General features: G+C 44.5%; 1 protein-coding gene across 1 annotated transcript in view; it reads left to right on the top strand.

The window, feature by feature from the left end:
* Positions 1-15,560, top strand: part of LOC139228328 (collagen alpha-2(I) chain-like) — a 37,293-nt gene extending 21,733 nt beyond the window's left edge. The window contains exons 5-7 of the mRNA XM_070859513.1: positions 8,129-8,261; positions 13,923-14,010; positions 15,455-15,560. Of these exons, the coding sequence (XP_070715614.1) occupies positions 8,129-8,261; positions 13,923-14,010; positions 15,455-15,560 (327 nt within the window). The remainder of the gene's footprint in view (positions 1-8,128; positions 8,262-13,922; positions 14,011-15,454) is intronic.
* Positions 15,561-15,764: the final 204 nt, after the last annotated feature.

Here is a 15,764-nt window from a genome sequence, read left to right as displayed (position 1 = left end):
AGACAATCACTATCACTAGGGGGGTAGTGCTGGACAGACTAATGGGACTGAAGGTAGACAAGTCCCCTGGTCCTGATGAAATGCATCCCAGGGTATTAAAAGAGATGGCGGAAGTTATAGCAAATGCATTCGTTATAATCTACCAAAATTCTCTGGACTCTGGGCAGGTACCAGCGGATTGGAAAGCAGCTAATGTAACGCCTCTGTTTAAAAAAGGGGGCAGACAAAAGGCAGGTAACTATAGGCCAGTTAGTTTAACATCTGTAGTGGGGAAAATGCTTGAAGCTATCATTAAGGAAGAAATAGCGGGACATCTAGATAGGAATAGTGCAATCAAGCAGACGCAACATGGATTCATGAAGGGGAAATCATGTTTAACTAATTTACTGGAATTCTTTGAGGATATAACGAGCATGGTGGATAGAAGTGTACCGATGGATGTGGTGTATTTAGATTTCCAAAAGGCATTCGATAAGGTGCCACACAAAAGGTTACTGCAGAAGATAAAGGTACGCGGAGTCGGAGGAAATGTATTAACATGGATAGAGAATTGGCTGGCTAACAGAAAGCAGAGAGTCGGGATAAATGGGTCCTTTTCGGTTTGGAAATGGGTGGTTAATGGTGTGCCACAGGGATCGGTGCTGGGACCACAATTGTTTACAATATACATAGATGACACAAAGATTAGTGGGAAAGAGGGTTGTGTAGAGGACACAGAGAGGCTGCAAAGAGATTTAGATAGGTTAAGCGAATGGGCTAAGGTTTGGCAGATGGAATACAATGTCGGAAAATGTGAGGTCATCCACCTTGGAAAAAAAAACAGTAAAAGGGAATATTATTTGAATGGGGAGAAATTACAACATGCTGCGGTGCAGAGGGACCTGGGGGTCCTTGTGCATGACTCCCAAAATGTTAGTTTGCAGGTGCAGCAGGTAATCAGGAAGGCGAATGGAATGTTGACCTTCATTGCGAGAGGGATGGAGTACAAAAGCAGGGAGGCTCTGCTGCAACTGTGCAGGGTATTGGTGAGGCCGCACCTGGAGTACTGCGTGCAGTTTTGATCACCTTACTTAAGGAAGGATATACTAGCTTTGGAGGGGGTACGGAGACGATTCACTAGGCTGATTCTGGAGATGAAGGGGTTACCTTATGATGATAGATTGTGTAGACTGGGTCTTTACTCGTTGGAGTTCAGAAGGATGAGGGGTGATCTTATAGAAGCATTTAAAATAATGAAAGGGATAGACAAGATAGAGGCAGAGAGGTTGTTTCCACTGGTTGGGGAGACTAGAACTAGGGGGCACAGCCTCAAAATACGGGGGAGTCAATTTAAAACCGAGTTGAGAAGGAATTTCTTCTCCCAGAGGGTTGTGAATCTGTGGAATTCTCTGCCCAAGGAAGCAGTTGAGGCTAGCTCATTGAAAGTATTCAAATCACAGATAGATAGATTTTTAACCAATAAGTGAATTAAGGGTTATAGGGAACGGGCGGGTAAGTGGAGCTGAGTCCACGGCCAGATCAGCCATGATCTTGTTGAATGGCGAAGCAGGCTCGAGGGGCTAGATGGCCTACTCCTGTTCCTAATTCTTATGTTCTTATGTTAAAACCTACCTCTTTGATCAAGCTTTTGGTCACGTGCGCTAGTTTCTATTTATGCGATTCGGTGTCAAATTTTTTATCTCATAATACTCCTGTGAAGCACCTCGGGACCTTTCACTACGCTATATAAATTCTAGCTGTTGTTGTTGTAAAATCAGTTAACTGGGCAGCCCTTTTGCAGAAAATAATACCCCAACTGTAGATTGTGCGCCCTCTATGTCCTCAGTATCGTGATTCCATATCCATATTGTGGCAGTGCTAACACAGAGTTAGCGAGAAGCCACGTACATCGTATGGGTGGTTTTCTGAGGCTCCATCAGAGGCTGCAGCACCAACAGCAAATGTAAATGTCTGCCAGTGGCAGGAGGCCCTGGACGTTGCAAGTTAGGGTTGTCAGCCCTCCAGGATTGGCCTGGGGTCTCCAGGAATGAAAGATTAATCTCTGTTACACTGCTGCCATCAGCCCAGGAGAAAAATGGTATTATTTTCTTTGAGCACTTTCATTTATTAGTCGTTAAAATATTGAAGATGGGAAAATTGGCCGTTTGACAGTCAAGAATTATCCAATCGAGTCACAGAGGCCGCGATTTTACGAATCTCAGCAAATCTGTGGCGAGCGATGTCAGTGGCGGGTCCTGACCCCGCTGCTCGTTCCATCCCAGACTCTGAAATAAATTGGGCTTGTTAAGCCCGCCCAGCGCGTTTCCCGGGCCAATTAGAGGAAGCAAGTCTGGTGCTGTCATTTGATGACCCATCATCAGCCGGTTTCCTTAAAGAGGCCATGGCCAACTTTATTTTGACATTTGTGCTTTCAGTGTTCTACAGCATTGAGGTGCTGACAGTGACAGCACTGAGGTACCGGGCTGCACCCAGGTTCTCCCATAACTCCCTCCATATGGAGGGAGTCACAGCACTTCCGATGGTGGAAGAGACCTCCCCAGCAGACCAAAACAGCCTGGTTGCTCATTGTACAGGAGGGCACAAGCAGGGATATCATCAGAAGGACCTGGCTGCAATGGTGCAAACCTTTCAATGATCTCAGTATATTACGAAATGCTAGTACAAAGCCACACTCACCTTCATCCTGCTGTGCCACTCATCACATCCCCATCACTCTGCCTTCCCTATCCTACTGCTGCACATCCTTACTCACACCAACTTACCTTGCACCTCCACCCATCCCTCTCTCTCTCTCTACATTATCACTTCCCCATCTCACTAGCCATCCCTGGCACTCACCCTCACCCTAGTCCAATCATACCAACTAACAACGCACAAGGGTAGTCAATTGGGTGTTTTATCCAATGTTCATGTAAAGTTTCTGTTAATGTGCTGCCAAACATCAAAACCTTTATTTTCAACATCTTGCATTCTTGGACAGATTTGTGTACACTTTTGGAAGTGGCTTAGTGAGTTGCAGTGAATGGTGAGACATAACGGTATCGCCCGCAATGGTGATGAGTGTGAAAGGAATATCTTGGACGTTGTAGGGATGTATTATGGTGCTAGTCTGGGGTGGTGCCAACCTGGTGCATCATGTGGCAGCCAGGGTATACAGTGTCAAATGAAGTAAATCTGGTCATGGTGAGGTCATCCCTGGCCTCCCGGGCAGCAATGTGCCCTGTACAGCATCGGTGATTGCGGAGAAGATCGGTCTTGTTGTTGGTACTGTTGGTGTGCCTGGTGTTGCTGGTGTTGGGGCTCACCGTGGTTGGATCCTGTCGATCAATATGAGACAGTATAAAGGGCAGCCATGTGGATGGAATAGATGACAGGTGACATGGAGATGAAAAAAGCATTCTGTCAATGGTGAGAGAGTTCGTCCAGTGAGGTGATACTCGATTGAGAGTGGAAAGTGGAAAGCTGGTAGAATCTGTGCTGGAAATGGACTGAGAAACAGCTTGTGGCTGAGGAAGGTGAAGATCTGTCAGGTGGGAGCTTATAGTGTACATTTGAAGCTGTCAGTTCATCAGCTGGAACAATGGCTACTGAACTCCCGCCTCAGGTTGACAGCCATGGTCCCCGAACAGCATGGTTCCCGTGGCCATGAAGTTAAAGTGAAAAGTTAAAAAAGCCTGTTAATGATCTGGGAACAAGGCAATAATGAGCTTAATTGGGTCGCCCACCACTGCCTGTCAGGTCTGCTGAGCACTGACAGACCCGATATCGGGAAAGGTGCGTAGTGGCGGTTAGCAGCGGGGTCGTGACGTGCGTAAAAAAAAAACACTTTCCCACCTAACCCACCACCGATCCCGCCCGCGGACCCACTAGAAAGTTCTGGGCAAAGTGTGTGGAAAGGCGGTGTGTTGCAAGGATGGATGTGTTAGGCGACCAATGGCAGGAGTGTGGAGAGTGAAGCGGGGGGAGGGCAACAGATCATGTGATAAAACCTCCAGAAATACATCCAACCAGAGTTGGCAACCCACTATAAATAGGAGCAGTTCTGAATCATAAATGCCTTGGAATATATTTTTCCCCCATTCATTAATGTCAGTTTAAAAGTCAGCATGAGCATAAAGTGAATAAATTCATGCTGACCTTTCCATTAACATTACTGAACCGAAGAAATATTTTTAACCAAACTGTCAAAATCTCAGAATTATTGCTAGGTTAGCTGATTACCGAGTATAGCCGTCAACTGTTAAAGGATCAGACCATGTTCCTTGCAAAGATTTGTGTGTTGTGGGTGCCCGATTACTGTGCAGATGACCATACAATGCGTAAAAGATTAAAAGCAATCAGAAAATGTACAAAAGTATTGTTCCCGGCTTTTACCCAGTGCAATAAACTGGTTTCGAGAGTCACAAATTCCTTTTTAAACATGGATTTTTTTTTTTGAAATGGATGTTACCCTTTCAGGGAAGGAAACATCCCAGAAGACCGTGCTGCCATGTCACAAGCAACAAAATGGTGATACTTTGCGGGGGAATGATAACCTTTGCCAACAGGATTTACACCAGAGTGAAGTGAGATTTGTCTAGTTATTGAGCAAGTCGGAAAGATAGATGTACTGATGGCTTTCACTGGTTGCCTTGTCTCTTTATAAAAATATAAATAATTATCTTCAGGCAGAGTCCTTACTGTTGTTTTGACCCGGTTGCCTTTTATTGTGGCTGTTGCTCTTGTATACAACAGGGCTTTCACTGATTTCTCTCATCTTTAGCACACATGGGAGTACTCCAGTAATATTGGTCTATGAAGTTTAATGCCACAGTCCCTCTTCATTCTGCTGGGATAATAGTTCATTTACATCACAAGATCAGCCCATGATGGAGTGATCGGTATCAATCCTTCAAAGTTGAATTGGAAGGTGCATTTGATTGAAAATAAATCTCCTGATATAGCTTTTATGTGGTGCTTCTTGTTGCCTGCCTAAATCAATATAGTTGACGTGGCCTGTGGTAAACTGAGGACAAGATGGCAGCCTGCACTTCTCCTGTATGAATCTTTGCTCTCACGTGTTAATGCCACGGATTGGCCAGCAGAGATTGGACAAAAGACAAATCTTCATTCCTACACAAAAGCAAAATACTGTGGATGCTGGAATCTGAAATAAAAACATAAAATGCTGGAAATACTCAGCAGGTCAGGCAGCATCTGTGGAGAGACAAACAGAGTTAACGTTTCAGGTCGATGACCCTTCATCAGAACTTTCTGACAAAGGCTCATCGACCCGAAACATTAACTCTGCTTTCTCTCCACAGATGCTGCCAAATCTTCATACCTTATGTTTTAAATGTACCATACACTAAGGGGGCATTTTTAACATAACCCGCCTGTTGGGGAAACTGACAGGATCGCCTGCAATGCTGGCTTTGCGCCCGCACAAAGTCAATGGAGAGTAATATTGGGTGAAGTGTAAAACCGGCACTTTGCCCTATCCTGTGGGCTTCATGCCTAGTGAGTTAGGTCAAAATTGCCCCCTGCTGTTGGCGAGAGCTCCGAAGGCCCACTTTGAAGCCCAATCGGAAGTTTGTGAGATGCAACAAGGTTGATCTCTGCTGGATATCCCAACCAATGAGCCATTCCATTCTGGCGCCACCAGTGACAGTGGCAGCAAACTCTCTCCTTATGCTTGCACGAGTATTAAAGTGGATTGCAAGCCTCTACTTAAGAAATAGGAGCAAGAGTAGGCCATTTAGCCCCTGGAGCCTGCTCCGCCATTCAATAAGATCATGGCTGATCTAGAGCTTAGGAGGCTCTATCCATTGCAGTGGACCCTTTTCAAACCTCACATTTCCAGAATGTTTTCTAATTGGGACAATATTATAAATATTATGAGATTGAAATGTACAATGGGCTAGCTTTTTCTGACTACTGACTAAGAATGATTGAAAAATCTAGTCTCACATTGTGTTGGTTATTATTTTGTCTTCCAGTACTAAACTCAAAGTAGAATGTCTTACTTGCTTTCTCTGTGCCCAGAGGAAGTGCTAGTCTCAGAAAAAGAGTCTTGTTCCAGGGATATTTGGTACAAAGTCTGTTTCTATGAGAGTGGTCTACCTTCTTGATCTCTGTCGGCTGTTTTACTCAGCCATAAAAACTACATATCTGGATTTCGGCATCTCTAGAGATGTGTATGCGGCTCGGCTGGTATGTAATTAGCATCCACACCGCCAGCCAACATTATGGCTCATCCGTTTTCTCAGAAATGGATAATGCTGCTTGTGTTCTCTATTGTGTAACCAACCCGTGGTTACTTACGAAGTATTATTATAATTGCTCATTAGACTTCTGTTAATTGTGTTCACAAAATGCCATCCTTCCCTTGTTTGGTGACCTTGCATAAATGATGAAAGTGATAATGTGCCTCTTTTTCTCGGCTTTACTCACTGTCTATTCATTTTGCTTGTGTTTTTTCTGTCGCAAGACTAAAGTATTTTGAGGCCATAAATCAGTGGCAGCTTGTGTGGGACATATCTTAAAATCATACATTTCAAATAAATACCAGAAAAAATAACTTTGTGCCAAAGAATTTGCAGCTTTCTATATAAAACAACTAAGTATAATCATACTTGTTGTTCATTATGAAACTCTCTGAGCGAATACTGCAAGTTACTGAGTCCCTGTGTAGGCGCTTAGTGAATTCACAGGCTTCTTTCATGCTGATAAATAGTAGAGCAAAGAGCAACTTTGGAACACTTCACAACAGCCTTTTGTGTTTCAAAAGATATGCAAAAATTGAGTCACCTCCAAATTTCTCCTGTCAGTAACATCATGTGCAATTCTGAGCTTATGTCTCCCTGCATAATTGTTTTGGTCAGTTAGATCAGCAATAACATTTTCTGAAGAAATAAAATGTTTCAGACATGTTTCTGAGATTAGCAATATCCTTCCAGCTACTTTCTAAAGGGAATCACTCTGGTTTCATTCTTGGGTGGAATTCCACACTGCCTGCTAACTCTCTCAGCTTCGATTACTGTGGTGTGTTGTTCTCTCTTTCAGCTCTCCTTTTATGCTCCACTTAAAAAAAAAATCTTCCAGTTTCCTTCCATCCTTGCGATGGTGCTGGGCAGAAGCCGGTTCCCAGGCCTCGGTCAATGCCACCAGTTGGCTAGTAGACTAGCAGGGGCCTCTCCTTCCTTCCCTCCCTGAGTATCTCCTCTGGATGCCATGGCTAAGATTGAAAATTTGCTGACTGATGAATTATGGCTGATAACTCAGTGCTGGATCTCCTTTGTGAAGCACATTGGAACAGTAATACACTCGGTCTAGCCCAATCCCTGGATTAACACGAGAAAAAAAGCTACTTTGCTGCAACCAATGTGTTGCACTTTTATTAATATTCCAATTTTAATGGACATTTCTTGTTGGGAATACATTCCACCAAAACCGTCTTCACACTAAACTGAGTATAACACAACAAATGCTTGCATTTATATAGCTCCTTTAATATAGTAAAATGTCCCAAGGTGCTTCACAGGAGCATAATCAGAGCAAAAAAATGACACTGCGCCAAAGAAGGAGACATTGGCACAGGTGACCAAAAGCTTCGGTCAGCACTGTAATTCCGAAGGGACAAACAGCTCCTACTTCAAATACTCCAGTTTCAACCATCTATTTAAATAAATGTTATGCTAATTGAAATGAGAGATTTAATGCCAGGGAAATGGATTGTCTTCAAATTTTAAGCATCCAGTATCGGCATCAAGTACCCTCTGGTTGGGTAATACAAAGTAAAGGTTCCTCTACTCTGTTTAAATAGGTGCCAGAGCTCCAGCTGCAGAAGGGGGAACCATTTGAATATTCCCATTACTCACAGAGCGAGATTGCCTATTTCAATGCCAAATGGAGGACAGCTCAGTATCACCTGACATGGGAGATTTAAACACAGTTCACAGAGATAAAAATAAAACCGTGTCTAACTTGCTGCACCATCAGGTTCCACCTATATGTTATTGTGGAACTGTATTTTGCATGTTATACAAAACTATAGAGAAGCTGCCAAAGTTTACAGTGAAGCTAAAATTCTATTGGTATCTGGTGTCATTAATGTGATGTGAATTTAAATGAGGTATTTTTGGTTTAGATTGTCTTCAAATTGTATGAGAACGGATCCAAGTTCAAACAGAATACCGACTTCAATGAAAACTGGTCTGATCCCTGGAATCGTTTAGCAGCTGGACGCTCTGGTTTGGAGGCAGTAGATTCCTCCTGGATTGGTAATCTGGGATAGGCTGGATAATTTTGTGAATGAACACTACCCTATTCTACCTATTACTTCACTGCTATTAGAAATATATTATAGTTAAGTCATCTCTGTACTAAGCACATTTTAAGTGGTTCCACAAATTCAACAACAAACTGCATTATTATACTGCCGTCCATGTGGATAAATGTCCCAAGGAACTTCACAGAAGCGCAATCAGACAAAAGATGGACACAGAGCCAAAGAAGGAGATATTAGGAACTGGGTAGCAAAGGTGTATTTTAAGAAGGGTCATAAAGGAGGAGAGGGAGGCAGTGAGATGGAGGGGTTCAGGGCAGGAAGGTTCTGGGGTGATTTGTAGAGCTGGAGGAGATTACAGAGCTAGGGAGGGGCAAGGTCATGAGGAATTTCAATTTGAAGGGAATTTTAAAGTGCAGGCGTTGGGGGACTGGAGGCCAATGTAGGTCAGCAAGGACAAGAGTGATGGGTGAGCAGGATTTGGTGAGTGATAGGGCACAGGCAGCAGAGTTTTGGATGAGTTGATGATTACAGAGTGTGGAGATGGGATGCCAGCAAGGAGAGCATGAGAGTAGTCGAAAGGGATGTGTTGACATTAATCCCCTATGGCAAGTTTCAACACCGGCCAAATCCCGAGTTTATCACAGAGCCTTGAGTCACCTGGAAACTGGAGTAGGGCTTGCAGGGGGCTGGGAGGGGGGAGGGGCGGATGCGGTATAAGATATCATACCACTCACACTGTGGAAAATGAGCTTGTTAGCTCCAGTTGACAATGACAGTAATTGCAAATGAGAAGGTTAGACTCCTCTTTTCAATACATTACAAAAGTGTAGGTTTTACCATTTAAAAATAAGAAAAGATAAATCCAGAGCTTCAAGCTGAACCATGACAGGAGGACAAGGGTTCAGACTGGTGAAAAGTGAATGGACAAGTTTTATCAGGGAGTATTTCATAACACAGAGAGCAATCATCATTTGTGATCAGCCAAATTATTCAAGAGGCAGTTGGATGTTGTGATAGAGGTTTTACTTTCTAGATGGATGACGACACTTCCAAAAAGTACTTCATTGGCTGTAAAGCACTGTGGGACGTCCGATGGTCATGAAAGGCGCTATATAAATGCAAGTCATTTTATTTAATACTATGTAAAGGACTGCAAAAGATTTTTAAAGAATTTTGAGTTGCGTCTTCATTTTGGTTTCAAGAAGCAGGTTAAAGTGTCAGTGAAAGCTAAATATTAAACGGCTCATAGAATCACAGAAATTTATGGCACAGAAGAAGGCCATTCGACCTATTGTGTCTGTGCCGGCCAACAAAGAGCTATCCAGCCTACTCCCACTTCCCACTTTATAGGTTCTAGCATTTTAAGTGCCTAGCCAAGTTCTTTTTAAATATGATGACGATGTCTGCCTCTCCCACCCTTTAAGTTCCAGACCCCCATCACGCTCTGGGTGAAAAAAAGTTCTCCTCAACTCTCCTCTAATCCTTCTACCAATTACTTTAAATCTATGCCCCCTGGTTTTTGATCTCTCTGCTGGGGGAAACATGCCCTTCCTATCCACTAAATCTAGGCCCCTCATAATTTTATACATCTCAATTACGTCTCCCCTCAGCCTCCTCCGTTCCAAAGAAAAAAGTCCCAACCTATTCAACATTTCCTCACAGCTAAAATTCTCCAGTCCTGGCAACATCCTGGCAAATCTCCTATGCACCCTCTCCAGTGCAATCGCATCTTTCCTGTACTGAGGCTCCCTTTCTGCTGAACATTTTTTGCGACATAAATATACATAAATACAAGTCTGAAATATTTAGTCTGTCAATGTAGTATTTTTATGCCTGTCAAAGTAAAGAGTATAGTGGGCATCCCATATTGCTTTCCAATGTGTAACTTGATGGATAAACAGAGGAATTTTAACCTCATGGAGTTCTGCCTCGTAGATATTTGCAGACTATAGATATACTCTCTGTGTAGTCACTGTATAGTTGCATAAGATAGAGACTTGTTACCTGATGTACTATCAATAAGGTTTACTCTGTGTATATACTATGCTAGCACCACTAGAGGGCGCAACTGGTGGAAACCGGGGTTTCCTGCCCCGTGGCAGAGGCTGTCCACCAGAGGGCATTGCGGTGGGAGACCTGAGGGTCACCTGTATAGGTGTGCAGGGCCCAGTATAAAAGGCTGCCCACCATGCTTGTGCCTCACTCTGGAGTTACGAATAAAGAATCAAGGTCACTACAGTTTGAGTACAACACATTGCCTCGTGGAGTCATTCATAAGTGCATTACAGACATAACAGATATGACAAGAACTATGCTGTAATTTTCCCAGTTTTAGGAGCGCCCAGATACAGGATGACCAATTGAGATGTGCAGTGAAGTGGATACACAGAGAGCACAGTCAGAAAGAAGAGTTTAAGCTGGCTTTTGAAAGCAAGGAAGGAGGGGCAGGTTGGATAGCTTAGAGAAGGAGTTCCAGAGTGCAACAACACAGGGACTTAAAGAGGGGCCACTGATGGCGAAGGGAAGGGAGGAGGGAGAGAGCAGTAAACCCAGTATTACATAAGAACATAAGAAATAGGAACAGGAGGTTTATGGCCCCTCAACCTGCTCCGAAGATCATGGGTGATCTTCGACCTCAACTCCACTTACCCGCCCGATCCTCATATCCCTTGATTCCCCTAGAGTGCAAAAATCTATCGATCTCTATCTTGAATATACTCAACGATTCAGCATCCACAGCCCTCTGGGGTAGAGAATTCCAAAGATTCACAACCCTCTGAGTGAAGAAATTGCTCCTCATCTCAGTCCTAAATGGCCAACCCCTTATCCTGAGACTGTGTTCCCTAGTTCGAGACACTCCAGCAGGGGAAACACCCTCTCAGCATCTACCCTCTCAATCCCCTTCAGAATCGTGTATGTTTCAATATCATCTCTCATTCTTCTAAATGCAAGGGAGTATAGGCTCATTCTAGTCAATCTCTCCTCAGAGGACAATCCTCTAATCCCAGGAATCAGTCAAGTGAACCTTTGTTACACCGCCTCTAAGGCAAGTATATCCTTCCTTAGGTAAGGGGTCCAAAATTGTGCACAGTACTCCAGGTGTGGTCTCACCAAAGCCCTGTACATGTACAGCAAGTCCACCTTACTCCAACCCCCTTGCTATAAAGACCAGCATATCATTTGCCTTCCTAATGCAAATTCTTACTGCAGTTGTACAGGGCCTTGGTGAGACCTCACCTGGAATATTGTGTTCAATTTTGGTCTCCTAATCTGAGGAAGGACGTTCTTGTTATTGAGGGAGTGCAGCGAAGGTTCACCAGACTGATTCCAGGGATGGCTGGACTGACATATGAGGAGAGACTAGATCAACTGGACCTTTATACACTGGAGTTTAGAAGGATGAGAGGGGACCTCATAGAAACGTATAGGATTCTGACGGGATTGGACAGGTTAGATGCAGGAAGAATGTTCCCGATGTTGGGGAAGTCGAGAACCAGGGGACACAGTCTTAGGATAAGGGGTAGGCCATTTAGGACTGAGATGAGGAGCAATTTCTTCACTCATACCTGTGGAATTCCCTGCCGCAGAGAATTGTTGATGCCAGTTCATTGGATATATTCAAGAGGGAGTTAGATATGGCCCTTACGGCTAAAGGGATCAAGGGGTATGGAGAGAAAGTGGGAAAGGGGTACTGAGGGAATGATCTTATTGAATGGTGGTGCAAGCTCGAAGGGCCGAATGGCCTACTCCTGCACCTATTTTCTATGTTTCTATGTTTCTAATTGCTTGTTCTACGTGTGTTAATTTTCTGTGTTTCATGTACAAGGGCACCCAAATCCCTCTGAACACCTCCCCTTACTGGAGGAGCAGAGAGTGTTTTGTGGAGATAGTTGAGGCTGAGTGGGGTGAAGCCATGGAGGGATTCGAAAGTGAAGACAAGGATCTTGAAATCAATTTGCTGGGAACCAAGGATTTGCCAGGATAAGGGTGATGGGAGTGCCAACATACTTTTTTTTTACATGCATATTTTTAAAGGATTATTTAAGGAAATAACCAGTTTAGCATTTAAGATCAATTTGAAAAAACACAGACTGTAATTCCTTTGCATTTTCTCTTTTATATATGTTCTGTCCAAATATTACTGCAAGTAACAGGGTAAGGCATGATTTTTGGTGTATCTGTGTGGGCTGCAGTAATTTACTGTCAGGGAATGAGATGGAGTGATTCCCACTGACATTTGATATTTATAACCTGATTCTGAAATAGCTCTAATCCATAAATTACATTTTATTTCCTGGGGGATAGAAATCTGGTTTTAACCAACCCCGCGCCCCCCCCCCCCCCCCAACTCCCCATGTCCTAATTGTAAATGGTTTGAACACTGGGCTAGTATGAGATTGCCATCTAGTGATCTGATCTTATTACTACACTTAAAGATCATAAAAGACAATCATCTCTGCAAAATCCTGCAAATTCATTGGCAGGATAGGCATACCAACGTAAGTGTTCTCTCTCAGGCCAACATCCCCAGCATCGAAGCATTGACCACGCTCAACCAGCTCCGATGGACGGGCCACATTGTCCGCGTGCCCGATGCAAGTCTCCCGAAGCAAGCGCTCTGCTCCGAGCTTCGACACAGCAAGCGAGTCCCAGGAGGGCAGAGAAAACGCTTCAAAGACACCCTCAAAGCCTCCTTGAAAAAATGTAACATCCCCACCAACTCTTGGGAATCCCTGGCCCAAGACTGCTCAAAGTGGAGGAGAAGCATCCGAGAAGGCGCCAAACACCTCGAGTCTCGTCGCCGGGAGCACACGGAAACCAAGTACAAACAGCGGAAGGAGCGCAGGACAAACCAAACACCCCACCCACCCGTCCCTCCAACCACCGTCTGCCCCACCTATGACAGAGACTGTAGATCCCGCTTTGGTCTCATCAGTCACCTTAGAACTCATATTAGTGTGGAAGCTGTCGTGTATGTAACCAGCATACTACTGTAACCCTTTTACAATTGTAACCCTCATGTAACCACTACATACGGTACATACTTACTAGAAATGCACACCTTGACCACAGGGGGTGTACTTGTAGGAGACACTCCTTACCTGGAGATTCAGGTATATAAGAGGAGGCCCCTCGCAGGGCCAGCACTCCTCGGTCCAGGTAATAAAGGTGAAGGTCACAGAGTGACTGTGTCTGCAGTACGTGCCTCGTGTGATTATGTTTAAGAGTTAAGGACTCAACAGAGGCAAGTCATCCTCGACTCCGGGGGGACTGCCTGAGAAGGACTGCCTTATCTACTGTGATGTTCGCATACATTTAGGGTTGACTTGCGTGTGGCTAGTTTTGCATTGAACTTCTTTTGTTGTTATTTCTGCTAAGCCACACGTTGAATTTTAATAATAAAAACTAGCAATTAAACCAGTTATAAAATGGTGGAAATCTCAGCGGGTCAGGCAGCATCTGTGGAGAGAGAAACACAGTTAACGTTTCAGGTCGATGACCCTTCGTCACAACTGGCAATAGTTCGGGAACTGGGAATAGAACTATTACCAGTTCAGACGAAGGGTCATCGACCTGAAATATTAACTCTGTTTCTCTCCACAGGTGCTGCCTGACCCACTGAGGTTTCCAGCATTTTCTGTTTTTATTTCAGATTCCAGCATCCGCAGTATTTTGCTTTTGTACAAAATGGTAGCATTGACTGAAACCGCTAAGCCCAATCTGATGTTGCATCCCTTAAGGTAAATTTGAAGTAGGGTTTAGCAGCTCGGTAAGAGAAATGCTTAGTCACAAACCTTTCTTATTGAGCCACAATCCAAACTGATGTGGTGTACAGAACCTTTGGGATTCATTAGCTTATCAATTTATAATTGTAGAAATGGATTTCCAAGCAACATTCAAGTTTTACAAACAATTATGCTTTCCTGTGTACTTGAACGGGCTGCAACAAGTATTACATGAAAGGAAGTTACACTCTATCAACCATTTTGATGAATTACCTGGTGCACAAGGCAAGTCATTGTTTGCACTGGCTAATTTGGTGGCTCAGTGATAGCTTTCTTCCCTCTAAGTCAGTTGGTCATTGGTGTGAACCCCACTCCAGAGACTTGAGCGCCTAATATAACCTGGCACCTCAGTGCAGTACCGAGAGAGTGCTGCACTATCAGAGGAGATGTTGCCCCTTCCCTCTCAGGTGGGTGTAAAAGATCCCATGCCATCCCCGAAGAAGAGCAGAGGAGTTGTCCTGTCACTAAAACACATTGGGGCCGAAATTCAGGGTTAATGCCTGTTTGCGGCGGCCATTCCTAAAAATCAAATGGCCGCCGCTTTGGGGTCAACAGGTCGACCCGATCAAAATCCAGGTCAGAGATTTTTCGGCCTGGATTCCATCCCACCCAAGTAGATGCACCGCCCAATTAAATGAATAAATAAATAATTACCAGCCATTTTCACCTCCATCTGTCGATCCCCCGTCGCGCAGTGCCTCCGGCAGGTTTTTCTGCTGCTGCACCCTCTGCAGACTGAGTGCGGCCCGGCAGCGCGGCGGCCCTTAAAGGGGAGGGCCCACTGCCGCAGCTGCAATGCAAAAGTTTTCGCCGGACGACTTGCCGATCGGCCAGCAAAATACTGTCCCCGGGTTCGGTCGGGCCACCAACTCTTAGGTGCCAGGTCGCTGGCCCGGCCGAAACCCTCCCTGGTGGCCCAGTGGCCAAAATTAAAAAATAATCGAATCTCTCCCTTTTAACGGAGGGGAGAAAGTGTGGTGACACACATGCGCTGTGACATCACCACATTGATTGACAGCGGCGGATAGCCCAACGGACCCATTTTCAGCCAGTCAGTCTGGCTTTGAGTCTAAGGCCTGTCCCCTTTATGATCCAATTCCTGTCGAACTTTGAAGCCTGAAAATGGATGTACTCACCGCACCAAGAGTTCCAGCGGTGAGTACCAGCAAAAATCGCATAGGTGTGCCAGCTTTCTGGTGCACCTGAATCTCGGCCCCATTACCTGGTCATTTATTTCATTCCTTTTTATGGGACTTGCTGTGGGCAAATTGGCTACTATGTTGCCCTACATTAGAATAATGACTGCACTTCAAAAGCTATTTCATTGGCTGTGGGACCTCCTGTGGTTGTGAGAGGTGCTATATTATAAATGCACGTTAATTCTTTTTAATGATTGTAGGTCCTCTGGTGATTTTCCCTTCGTAGCCCGAGTGCTCCTCTTCGAAGGGCCAGATTGTGACGGGGTGACAGTAGAACCAGTGGGATGCAACAACAGCGTCAACTGATCTGTGCATCAGCGCAAAGGATGCCATGGAATTATTGCACCACAGTCTATGTGATATGTATCCCTGGGTGTTACATGAAAGTTAGTCATCATCAAAGATAAGTCTCTGACGTGAGTTTCTTCGACCTACTTTCGATGTCCCAATGCTGTTTTATTGTAGTATCGTTTCCATGGAACTAATTATGTGGCTTGGTTATAACTGTCC

Source organism: Pristiophorus japonicus, chromosome 17, assembly GCF_044704955.1.
Source record: "Pristiophorus japonicus isolate sPriJap1 chromosome 17, sPriJap1.hap1, whole genome shotgun sequence".
Taxonomy (NCBI): Eukaryota; Metazoa; Chordata; class Chondrichthyes; family Pristiophoridae; genus Pristiophorus; species Pristiophorus japonicus.
The sequence above is the reverse complement of the archived record's forward strand: the minus strand, read 5'-3'. Positions and strand labels throughout refer to the sequence as shown.